The 12,921-nt window shown below is 42.1% G+C and overlaps 1 protein-coding gene across 3 annotated transcripts in view; it reads left to right on the forward strand.

Moving 5' to 3' along the window:
• CHCHD6 (coiled-coil-helix-coiled-coil-helix domain containing 6) overlaps positions 1-12,921 on the forward strand; it is a 108,961-nt gene that overhangs the window by 64,853 nt on the left and 31,187 nt on the right. For all 3 annotated transcript variants that reach the window (XM_063164784.1, XM_063164782.1, XM_063164783.1), the window contains one exon: positions 7,496-7,631. Coding sequence is in view for 2 of the 3 variants with exons in the window: in XM_063164782.1 (XP_063020852.1) it covers positions 7,496-7,631 (136 nt within the window). In the remaining variant the exon portion in view is untranslated. Of the gene's footprint in view, positions 1-7,495; positions 7,632-12,921 lie in introns of those variants that run through there.

Raw genomic sequence — 12,921 nt, forward strand, 5'->3', positions numbered from 1 at the left:
AGACCAACAGTTTCCCAACTAATTCCCAGACATTATAGCACTGTCACAACCCATATATTCTTAAGGCTTGTGCTGCATATCTTCTACAGACTGCAAGCCTTCCCTTCCTGACCTGAGATCTTAAACAGTTTTTAGATGATGTTTTTTATCTGAAGAAAGAAAATCCCTATTCGGGTCACTTGTTGGGCTGTGTGTTTTCAGATTCAGTTATTGCTTGCTATATTGCTTTTCTGCCTTGTGGGAGCTGAGCCAGCTTCCTTTCTGATTCAGAGAACTCCTTCCAGCAACAAGATTCTGACTCATTCCTGCTTGGCTTCCAGAGACTGTTTTGCTGCTAACTTTAGGCTCTTCATCTTTGCTAGTCAACTTTTAGTAGCTTGGCATCTTTGGGAAAAAATGGTCCATGGCTTTGTGGGCAGGAGATCCAGTTCTGTTAACTTCTGTATCTCTTGGCAAGCGAAGGAAGAGGCAGTAGTTTTCCTTTCATCTTCCAAACTGGCAGTTTCTCATAGCTCAGTATTCTACCATCATGATCAGTAAAGAATTTACATCCAAATGTACATTGGAATTATCCACTTGTGGGCAAAAGTCTCTCATTATTCTAAACCACTTGCCATCTGCCATGCAAAATGTTAATAGGGGTGATTAGTTATTGCATTTGCAGGTTCAGTAGAATAAGGATAATATTTTTTTATACGTTTTAGTTCAGTTTTTTGCTTATTTCTACCCTTCTTCTCCCTCAGAGACCCACAACCCACTACCACAACCCCAGTGCCTGCAGCTTATGGGGTCTAAGGAGGCCAATTAAATTTGGTTGAAACTGCACTGGGCAGAAGACCATGAAGTATAAGTGAAAGTCTTTGAGGATGACCCATTGATCAAATGGGAAATGACCACTTGTGTGTGGGGATAAACCATGTAGGAGGACTGGGGAGTTTGTGACACACTGGAGTAAGTCAGGTGGAGAGCTGGAACCAGCATTGCATGGGTCACACAATCTCTCTGCATCAATTTCATGATGGAAATGAAGAAGTTGTTGTTGATTTCCAAAATTAGAGGTTGTTACAGAAAACTGCTAGATTTTAGTCACTTTCAACATCAGTATTTATGTTCTAGAGTTTGGGTTTTTTGTTTTGTTTTATTTTTGGTGAATGAAATGTGGTTGGGGCAGGCTGTTTCTACTGAATGCAGTACAGTGACACAGCAGGTGGCTGACACTTGAGACTTGGACTTCTGTGGTAACTTTTGTTCTCAGTTATAGAATCTAATTACTTACACAGAAGAAGATTTCAGAACAGCTTCTGCCTATCTCTGATTGGAAGGAAAGGAGGTGTCTGTCCTGGGAAGAACAAGGGTGCAGTGAGTGCATGAACTCCAGTGGGGAACTGGGTGGCTGTTTCAAACAAGCTGTCAAAACAGGAATTGAGATTGGGAAGTATTTGAGTGACAAATTTTGTAGGATCACAGAGTCACCCAGAAACACACAGTACTTTAAAATATTAATTCATTTGGCACTTCATGAACAATGTATGGAAAAAGAGTGGGGTGACCTGTTATTAAAATGCAGCTGTCAAGAGGAGAAGGAGAGAGGGGAAATAACCACAGGTGTGCAGGAGTGTGCTGCTGACTGTGGCAAGGCATGTGAGAAGGGTTTAGACAGGAATACAGCAGCTTCAGCTGAAATTTGGGGGTAGCACCCCTGTTCTTCTGAAAATTGTCATGAGGCTTCACCTTTTCTTTTAGTCTGTCCCCTCTTGCTCTAAACTGTGTGTCACTTCTGCAAGCTTTCTATTCTACCTGAATCAGTGGCAAAGCCTGATGAGCAGTGTTTTGAGTACTTGAGGCTGATCAGAAATACTTCTTTCCTGATCATATTAGTTTAGCCTCATGAGACATGCAGTTTGTTTATACTGTGCTAGGTTATGTAGCTTAAACATTACTGATTTTTTAGTAGACATTTGGATAATCTATTAAGCTTCTTCCATCTCTTATTTCCCTTGCCACACAGCTGTAACACAGCTCTTACCTCTTCCATTCAAACCACATTATCAAGCTGATGTGCAGGATCAGGGAATCCCATAGCTTGTAGTGAGGGCACAGTGCTTTGTGATAGTGCAGCATCCTGTGCTGAAAGTTAGCTTGCCTGGCTGTTTGTTCTGTGCTGATGAGTTTGTTATATGTGAATGAAATGCTTCAATTGTGTTTAATTTTCTGCTGTAAATGTCAAGGATGCAATAATGAGTGAGAATGAAACCTTGCTATGTGCTGTGTACTGCATCTGTCTGGAGTAATTTTTTCTGACATGTTAGAGAAGCCATCAGAGCCAACTGCTACCCAAGGGAGGAAGCAGTTTTACAGGTCAGTTAACCACCTATTGGGTTTTATATATGTACAGTGCAGCCTGGCAGCACACCACATTTATGTGACCAAAGCATCACTGAGCTTGGTCTGAAACGTGTGTAATGGACCCTGGATATATAAACATACTAAGCAGCAATACAACGTGTCTGATTCCTTCCCAACATGCAGAAACTGCTGCTGTGTGCCCTAGGATTTACTGGCAGTGCTGCCCATGCATCTCATTGCTGTTGTCTGGGGCTGTCTCTGCTCCAGTGACTGTGGTGACTAATGGGGTTTGCTCAAGTTGGTTCAGACACTGGTCTTAGTCAAATAATGCAGCAGAAAGCAGCTAATCCAGTCCCTGGATTTTGTGGCCCACATGAAATTCCAGATTACTGGCCCATTTATGTTGCTGCTTGCAGCTGTGTGCTGGAGCCAGCTACTTTTAAGTTGGCTTGTGAGAGACCTTGTGTGTCTTTGTTTATCAGTATCTGACCAGAGGTATCAAAGTGTCTGAGTTTAGAAACCGTCAGCTTCTGTCTTGAGTTTTTTGTTCAGCTTGAATGGTTTCCCAGAGTAAAATGTAAAAATAAGATCTTGCTCTTAACTCCATCTGGAATTGCTGTTCTTCCCAGTAAAGCCAAGTGATGCTGTGTTACTCACTGTGGAGTTACTGATTTTGCACTAGGCTAAAGAGCTGCCAATTCCTAAAGAACTGAAGTTGCATCTCTGCTTGGGTAGTCTGATCTTGAGCTGGGTGGAAGGACCAGCAAATACATAGAGCTTTCCCAGCTTTCCCTTGCTTTCCAATACTATATATATAGTATAGAGTCTATAATTCTTTTAAAAAGGGAACCTGTCAGCAGCACCTGATAGTAGCCACAGAAGGTTTGAAACCTTCTGTCTCTGGGTCTGTATCCTGATGATATGGCCTTAATTGCTTTTTGCAGTGAGTTTGGGTGTTTGTCTTTGGAAACTGTTGCTTCTTGATTAATTGATGGACATTGAGACTGGCACTTCTCCTTCTAGTGCTGTGCTTATGATAGAAATTCTCAAAGTACCTTACTTTAACCTCCCAGACACTTTGTACTTCTTCACGGGGTTTATATCCATGCAGAAATGAATTTGCCAAGACAAATGAATGCAGTTATTGACTGAAGCAGCTGTTACCTGCTGCTATTGAACAGTTAGGAGAGGGTTAAGAAGAAAACCTCTTCTGAGCCACTAGATTGGCCCTGACTAAGATGAATGTCTAATTCACTCCCAGCGTCCTTACTGCTGCCAGTAATAAAAAGCTTGCTTCACATATTCACCCCACTGCAGACGTTTCTCTTAAATTAAATATCAAGAGGACATATAATAGCACGATTCCACGCCAAGCCAATATTATCAGATTGATGTCAGCAGTGATAATAGAAGAAGGATAAGTTGATGAGATTTCATTTATTAAATAAAGTAAGGGGAATTCGCAGTGATAGAAAGGATTTGGTAACTCTCGGTGTCAAAATGCAGCAAGATCGTGCTCATTCTGCCTTACCTCAAGGGATAGTGGAGAGAAGGATGCCCTTTGTTTCATTTTAAGAAAACCTCTCCCTTCTTTTCTAGACAAAGACCTGATTTAAATCTCTCCATGGGAGGGGGAGAGGAAGTTCTGAAATCACAGATTTCATGTGTATGTGGCCTTCCTGCCCATTGCATACTGACCAGGCAAATCCTTTCTGTGATAGGGAGGCACTGTTAATGAATTTTATTTCTAAATCCATCTTTTACTTTTTGCAACCTGTCATCCTTTCTCCTTTCCTCCTCCTTTAGACAGATGAGAGTGTGTTTTATTGATTTAATCTTTCCTGTCTGTATGTCCTGCATGTATTTATTTCCAAAGTATTGTAAGAGCTTGTCTTCCATACTTCCATCTGCAGATATTGTGCTGTCACTTCCCAGCCCAGCCTTTCTCTCCTGCCTTTTTCCTTACTGCTGTAAATGAGCCTCTTACACCTGTTCTGATAATAGTTGGAGCAGTTGCAGCATATTTTATTTTAGACAGAGGCCAACTGTCTACCTCATTTGGTGGTGACATATGCTTAAAAGTTTGACCCACTTCAGGAGAAAGGTCAAAGCATACAAGGCTTCTCATAGTTGTGTATATACAAACCTCATCCCTTTTCCACTATTTTCCTTTTTTTTTTTTTATATGAGAAATAACAGTAAAAACCCTCAGTGGCACATCGGGAGCAGTGTGATCGGGTGGCCAGAAGATGAATTTTCCTAGTTGATGCCAACAGCCTTGAGCTAGGCTGAGGGTGAAGGGAGATAGTTGATAAAAGTCCACCTCCTTTGGAACTAACCCACAATGTCATTGCACTCTGCAGATGTGTCTGTAGTTGGATGCTGCTGCTTTAATTCCTTTTTGTCTCAGATATGCACGAGGAAAGTCAGACACCTGTAAGGTGCAGCTGTTTGTGCACAGGGCTGCAGTTCCCCCAGTGTGCCAATGCTGCAACCTGAAGCTGAGTGTTAATGTGAGTGTTAATGTGAGCAGGAGAGTGGCACCCCCTGATTCAGGCTGGGCAGGCATTGTGGCTGCTGTGCAGGGAGGAAGGATCTCAGGCAGCTGCTCACCAGAGCACTTCAGGTACCTCTTTCCAGTCCAGATGGGTACCAGAACTAATCTGCTGGATGTGGATAACTTGTGTACTCCCACATTCCACAGTAACTGGTATTGATAATTACCTAAACCAACTTTGCAATTTGTTGATTAGCGTCTCTAAATCTCTTTTGAGAAGCTGGTGCCATTGATGCATAACCACAGCTTGAGGTTTTGTTTTGAAGAAATAAAGGAGAATAATCTTGTTATTTTGGGTACACGGTACCAAATAAATCCTCCCCGTGTTGTGGGAGGTGGTGTGCAGGAATGCTGGTTTAAATACCTGCTAGGCAGTGCATACTGGTCTGTGCTGATTGATCCCCTGCCTCTGGTAGGCTTTAGGCAACAATACTCTTTATTGGTGGCTTCTTGCTCACCACTGTGTGGCTTTTAAATATCCCTGTGGGCTGAGCACCAAGGGTCTGTTAAGGAAGAGGGCCACAGACTTTGCAGCACTGTCTGAGCCCACAGGGGGGTCCTAACTTCATAATTATTCTAGGCAGTGAAGGCTGATACCATAGGAAGGACAGTGATCTAAAGCAAAACAATTCCTGTAGCTCTCCCTGCTGACAATGATAACCTCTAAATATTTCTATGATGTTTGTACCATGCTCAGTTCAGATTAATACAAACTGGTTTGTGGTGTGCTGTACCTTTTAGCTCTTCCAGGTTTCTGTACTAAAATTACAAAATGCCCTTCAGTTTAACATCGCTGAGTTTAAAAAAAACTAATTTTAAAAGTCTTAACTTTTTCAATGAATTGAGGGATTTGGTGGTATTTCCTGACCTGGTATTGTTTGGTATCATTTCCACAGTCTCACTGATTTGATTAGAGTGATATTAAAGTTAGTGACAAAGCAAAATGCCAACATTATGAGTTTCTGAAGCTCTCTCTGGGTTCTTTTCTATCCCAAAATTTGAAGATTTTTTTTTAGAATATGGATTTTTGAGGCTTTAAAGGTGATTTGCTATATAACATAGAAATTAAAAATGAACACTAACCCTTAGGGACTGTGCATGGAATAAGTTTCTTCTAAAAGCTGTGAGATTAGTGAAGAGGTAGAAAAAGAAGTCTGTATAGTATCCTTGCTGGTTTCTGATCCAAATCTCAGTGTTGTAGTGTGGCTGTCATTCTGATAAATTCCTACTCTCTCCATGTATGTTGGCAGTATGACTGAGGGCTGAAGAAGTATCAATTAGAGTACAACTCAACCAAATTATTGCAAGAGTGTGCCCAGGTTGCTGATACGGAAAAATAAAATTGTTCTTCTTTTGGTGCTTCCACTTCTTTCCTGAGCACCTTACACAGATGTGCATGATTTGGAAACTCATGTCTGAGCTCTCCAAAAGCATTTAGATTTTGGTTTAAGATTACTTGTTTTCTTTGAAGTCTGTTCCACCTGAGAGACTGTGACATGCCCAGGGACAGGTCATGTTTTCCTTCTCTCTGCCTCACTAGGAAGCTTTTGTGCTGAGTGAGTGCCTGTTGTTCCTGTGGAAATGAATACATCATAGCAAGGCATTAATATCTGCCTGTAGCATCAAGTGCTTGGGAAGGAAGAGGTGTGTTTGATATTTGGGCACAGATCTCTAAGCATATTGGAGCAGGAAATGCAAGGAATTAAATGGATTTATGGTTTAGGAGACGACATCTGAGGATTGCTACACCTAAGCATATGTTCTCTTACTCTCTGGTAAAACATACCATGGCCATGGTGCTGTGAGTGCCTGCAATTTGTGTCTGCCTGTCTGTGCAGCTGATGTCACTGTCATTACTGTGTTTGGGCCATTGTTGCTGGGATTGTTTTACAACGACCTTCCCCTTTATTGGTACTGTTGCTGATGATGTGCCATATGTACACATGCACATTAGAGTAAAAGAACATCATCCTTAATTGTTCCTGGGTAGCTGTCAATGCCATTTACTGAGTATGAATACTAATTTCTGCAGAACTACAAAGAAGCAGATATCTGGTCTTGCTATTATTCTGGGGTTTTTTCCAGTCACTAGGAGAATTGCAGTGCTTCCAGCCATGCTGGATTTCTTGTAGTGTTTAAATAGATGAGAATTCAATAGATTGAGGTGGCTCATTCAACAAGTCTGTTCAGTTTCTTGTCAGGCTGTTACAGATCTAGTGCAGGCCCAGCCAGGATTTCTTAAGTTCTGCCAAAGATTTCCAGTGTGAGTTGAGAAAATCATTGAAACTCTTGGACTTGGGGATTTTTTTCCCCCTGAATGCAGAGTAGAGATGATGTTTTATATAAGGGTGAAACAGCTTCTACACCAGCTAAGAAAGATCATGTTCCTTCTTTTTGCTAAGTACCCTGGATTTTTCAATTGAAACACCCTGTTGGTCATTTGACCCACTTTGGTGATTGGTGCTCCCACCAGTTTCTCTATTAGGACTACATGACTCCAGCATAAAATTAGTATGTGTGTTGCAGGCAAAGTGGTAGTAAGTGGTTGAAAACTCCTCTTCACACATCATTCTATGCTTGTTTTCCCTGCAGGAGGAGGAATGCTGATCCTATCTGTGCAAACCTGCAGTCTGAAATTCTGAAGTGCTACCAGGAAAACAAAAGTGAAGTGCTCAAATGCTCGGAGCTGGCGAAGGAATATCAGCGCTGTGTTAGTGCAGCTCAGAAGGTAACAAAAGCTTCTCTGTTGTACTGGCTGGCTTTGCTGTCTTGTTTTGCGTGGTGCTTTCCTCTGAGAAGTGTTTTTGAGAGCTGTGGTATCTGTTAGTCAAACTGCAATCTTCACAGGAGACAAATCTTCCTTGGGATCTGTTTTCCCACATTCATTCCACATTTCCCAGTCAGACAGTGTGTCCCAACTTCATTCCTGTCAGCGAGTCCAAGCTGCCACCAAAACAGTAGAACCAGTGCTCCAAGGTTTCAAAGCCAGTCAATGATTTTCCCTAGTTTTACCTTCTTGGATGTTGTATACTGCAAATACTAAGTAAATCCACTTTGACAATGTCTGCAATGTTTTCAACAGGCTCTTACAGATGGGAGGATAAACTCAGGATAAACATCTCCTGTTATGGGACTTTGCAATTGTAGATCTTCCTTCTTTTCATTACTGCATGGGAAAAGGTTCTGTACTGTGGGCAAAGCTGCTGTCTGTTAAGAAAATTCCATACTCCTAAAAACTCTTCATCTTGTGTAAGAGCCATCTTATGGCTCTTCCTTCTGAGATGCAGAGTCCCAGAGGGTTCTGTTGATGCCTTAGGACAGTGGCTGCTCAGTACCTTGGAAGAATTTCTGGCTATTGAAACAAATGAAGGGGAAAAGAAAATGAAGTATTTGGACATTACAACTAGGGTATGGTCCTGGGCCTTGAGAGAATTCAGTGGGTCAGGTGTCCCTCAAGGGCAGACTTTTCTGGTTTGTTTTTTGGGGTTTTTTTGACAGTAGAAAATTCTCTAAAAGGTGCTGAGCATATACTAAAGTGGATGTAGGGAAAAGGATGGTAATAGAAAATTGAGACTTTTCTCATGGGATTACTAAAGCGAAAGGTGGGGGAGAGGTGGGTATTTCATGGAAGCAGTCTTTCTCTGCATTAGCATTGTGAGGGGAAGCTGTATGCCTGATTTAAGTATAACATGAAACAAGCTGCCAGCCGGCTCCCAGAAGAAGCCCGACAGAAGGAGATGGGAAAATTGTCAGGATATATTAGACCAAATGTTGTTGCTAGTCCTAGTGGAATTTTTTTCCTTCCTGTTTACAAAGAAGGTCTTTGTATGTCTGCAAATCAGCAAGGTTAAAGCTGCCAGGGAAAGGGCTTTTCTCTGATATCTCTAAAGTCCCCAGCTCCCAAAACATGTGGTTTCTTTTTCTTCCCCAGCTTTAAAGTAAAGTGGTGCCTGTGCTGCTGCTGCACAATCCGTGCCCCTGGTTGCTGTGTGCAGAGCACTGCTGCATCTATTGCCAGCCTCTGTTATCCTCCTTGCCTCCCCTAAATCAGGCTTGTAGCCTTTTCAGTGGAGTATATCTTTAGCAAATGCATTTACCAATACATCTTTATTGCATGCAGTGCAGGCAGAATGTGATTACCAAAGAAGACAGATTGCATTAAACTTCAGCATATTTGCAAGCTGCGGCTCCAACCCGCCTGAGAAAGGGGCTGGGATGCTGCCAGCCCTGAGCCCCTGCCCAACATTATTAAAGAGTAAATTGGGAGCTAAATGACTGGTAACAGCAGAGGGCAGTGAAAGATCCTAATAACTTTCATATTTTTTGGATTTGGTGAAGGTTTTGGTGGGTTTTCTTTATAAACCAAAAGCTGGTTGTCTTCGTTCCCAGAGTCTTCAGTGAACTTCAGAATTTTTTTCCCCACTATTATTAGAAACTACCTGGAAGCAGAAGTGCATAGGACATTAATTTGTTGTGGATGATGACAATGTGGCAGAAGATCTTGCTATGTTTTAAGAAGGGGCTTGAAGAGAGTAAGGAATAGGTAACTATCACCTTTCAGCTAGAGGTAGGCACTAGAGGGTTCTGCAAGTACAAATTCAAATACAACTTTTGCAGGGCAATATGTCTTCTGTAGTTTCCTTTTGTCCCAGGACAGCTCAATTCCCTGACAATTTGCCTCACTGCTCTTACTGACTCTTCTGACTCCTGAGATTCATGTAGCAATCACAAGCTGTTGTTTTATCATGTAGGATTAAAACTCCCTCCTCCCTTCCCCTTTCTAAGCTGTTATTTTTCTTTAAGTTTAAATTAGCATCTTATACCAAATGGCTTTGTCTCACGCATTCCTCTTTCAGGAAATTCAGGTTGGAGAAATGTGGGAAAGAAAGGCCAGAATCACTTAATTTCTTCCGTATTTTTTACCTTTTTTTTTTTAAAAACACAATTTGTTTTCCAGTTCAGGAGGAAATGTAATCAAAGTTAGATGTGTGACTTCATCTCACTTGCATGGTGGTGATTTGTTCATTTGCTTTTTACTAAGGGTTTTATAAGGCTTGCTGAATATTCTTTAATGAAGCATCTGCTTCTCTGCAAGTTCCTTTTGATGGCTGGTAAAAATGTCTGCAGAGCATGGTACACATTAGACTCAGAGAAAGCCAGCTCTAGATTTCTAGACTGAAAATTACAGCTTACAGTGGATGAGAATGATTCTTTGCCTCTTCCCCTTTACTATGTTTGTTTGAGACCATTCCTTTGGACACCCATTTCCCTTTCCCTGTTGTGCACATTTCTGAACCAGGAGCTGAGATACACCCTCAGTTATTTCTGCCCCATGAACAAATATGTTAGGTAATCATTCAATGAGTTTTAAAGTGGATTTTCTATTTGTTTTCTGTACAGTTCCTCTTCCTAGAAGAGGTTACTTTATTGTGGTGCATGGTAGAGATATAGCTATTGTTATCTCTTTTGTATATTTTCTGGCTATTGGGCCATCTCTTGTAGTCAACAGAGAGAAACAGGCATGTGTAGAGTGTGATGCATCTGATTCTAAAAAGTCATCAGGAACAGGCAGGCTGAATTGCCAGCCAGAGATGAGTTTTTCCCTCTGCCTCTTGGGAGGTACATCCAGAGCATAGACTACAAAGCTGGTGCCTGTTCTGGGATGCTCATGGTTATGGGAGGAGGATCCTGCTCTGGTTGTCTGCCTTTGTAGCCAGTATGCTTTCAACTTGCCCTGCCTGACCTGCTCGTGAGCTTTTCCATTGATAGCACCCTGAATGTTGAGTTTTGGGCGCGTCACCGTTGACTCAGTGCAGCATCGCTGCGCCGAGCGTTGACTCATCAGCCTCTTTAGGCTCTGGGCTCCTTCCTGCATCCCCTGCTTTGCTTATGTGGAACTTCTCTGACTTCAGAGGATGTTACTGTGACAGCTCCTGTTTAATTTAGGAGTGTTTTATCTTTTCTGGTGGTCTGTTTCCATGGCTGTGCAGAACTTGAGCTACAGCATAAAAATTGCTGGCTTTAAATCTAATAAAAGCTGGGATAATGGGACAGCTGTAGGAGGGGCAGTTCCCATTGTGTCTCTCAAAATTGCCTGTAGTTTATTGACCGCAAGTTTCACCAAGAACTAATGCTGTCGTTAGATAATGAGAATTGAAAATTGCTGCTGCTGTTTCCCCAAGGTTTTATCTCGTGCCACTGAGAAGGGGGTGTGGAAGGAAAAAGAGTGGGCTGTGGAAATCTGCGTAATTTCTTAGATTGGGTCCAGGTGGAAGCAGAAAACAAATGATTTTGTTTTAAAAAGTCTGAGACCTATTAGTGAATTGCTTCCCTCCCCTGTACAAATATGCACTCACATGCAAGCTTTTCAGAGGGTTTGTGACCCATTCTGCTGCCCTTGCATTCTGTTCACACCAATAGGCAAATGTGAATTGAAGACAAATTTTAGTTGGTTACTTTGTTAAGTAATTGGTGGTTGTACCAGGGAATCTCCAGCCAGCTGCCACTTGAAAAATGAGGCCTCCAGTGACCAAATATTAATGTGAGTTGAGATTTCTAACAGAACCTGCTTCCTGCAACTGTGTGCAGAAAAATGTGTGTTAGAGAAGAGCATGTATTCCTTCTTTTCAGGGGTTTCCTTTCTGTCTCTAGGTGCTTGTCTTTCACAGAAGGACCAAGGTGAAATTTTTGTGCACTAGCTCCTGGCCAAACCAAGCTATCAGGAGCCATGTACTCAGACATGTGTTTTCCCTTGTCAATAGGAGCTGTATACATTGAGCTAGGAGCCATTCATAATCCTGCTCTGTTCCTCCCTGTTCTGTGTCCAGCTTCTCACAAATCTGCTATTCATAACAGACAAAGGTAGACCTACTTCTGTCAAGGCTTTAGGGCTTGTCTGTGTAAGGAAATTACAATGCAATAAACTGGTGAGTTTCTCTGTATATGAACGTTCAGGGTTTGTAATGAAAGTGCAGGGAAAATGCACACACATTTACTGTGAGTCACTCTGCTGTGTGCAAACAAGCCCTTGCTAAATACTGATTGACTGAATTCCAGTGAAGGGAGACTTTTAACATAACCTTGAGTTGTCTGTATTCTGCTTTGCCCTTCTTGACTATAATAAAAAGGAATATGGTCAATTTATTGTGTTTACGTTTCCAAGTGATCCCTGTGAAAGCCCAGTTCCCTTCTGGCACTCAAAGCATTACACACACTTCTGCTGGAAGTTTCAGGGACTTATACCTGCAGCATCCTCTCAGCAATCTTTCTGCAGTTCCCATCCTGTTGGAGCAGTTTTGCTCAAGCACTCTTGATCCTGCTGAAGCGTGGCCTGCTGGGAGCTTTAATTTCTGTGACTTGGATCTAAAGAGAAACAGAGTTGGATGCCATGGGCTGCACTGCAGGTATCTGAGCGTTCTGGATCATCAGGCTTTTGCTAAAGTGTTGTTTCCATTCTGGTGGATTTTGGGGTACTTTATAGACAGATTGTGTACTTATCAAGATAGAGAGGAGCAGTCAGTGTGTGTGGCTGGAGAAAGAAAGTTTGAACCAGGTATAGCAATGTCTGTGTCTGTACTGTAGAAATGCCAGGATTTCTCCTCCCTCTGGGATTCTGCAGAGGTGGATCTTGGCTGTTGAAGCCTCATTGAGATGATCTATCACATGGTATGCTGCTTGAAATACAGTATATCTAACTTGAAAGGCTTTAGGGTTGTTTGAGCTTTCTGGAATTCAGGTTTGTAGTTTCAGGTGAATCTGTGTGTTTCCTGTCTGGAGGATGCTGTGCCCAGCCATCCTCAGCCAGGTACACAGCTGTCCTGCCTCCCTTTGTCAGTCAGTCCTTGCTCAAAGCAAACATATCTGTAAAGGGTTTGTCTTGCCTTCTCTAGAAAGGAATTTCTCTCTTTTTTTTTTTTAATCTTTCTTTCTTTCAACCTGTATTTGTGCAAATGCTGTGGTGATAACACTATTGGAGGAGTTTGACTCAATAAATGGCCCCCACCAGGGAGTTGGGGGAG

The sequence above is a fragment of the Melospiza melodia genome, chromosome 10 (genome assembly GCF_035770615.1).
Source record: "Melospiza melodia melodia isolate bMelMel2 chromosome 10, bMelMel2.pri, whole genome shotgun sequence".
Lineage (NCBI taxonomy): Eukaryota > Metazoa > Chordata > Aves > Passeriformes > Passerellidae > Melospiza > Melospiza melodia.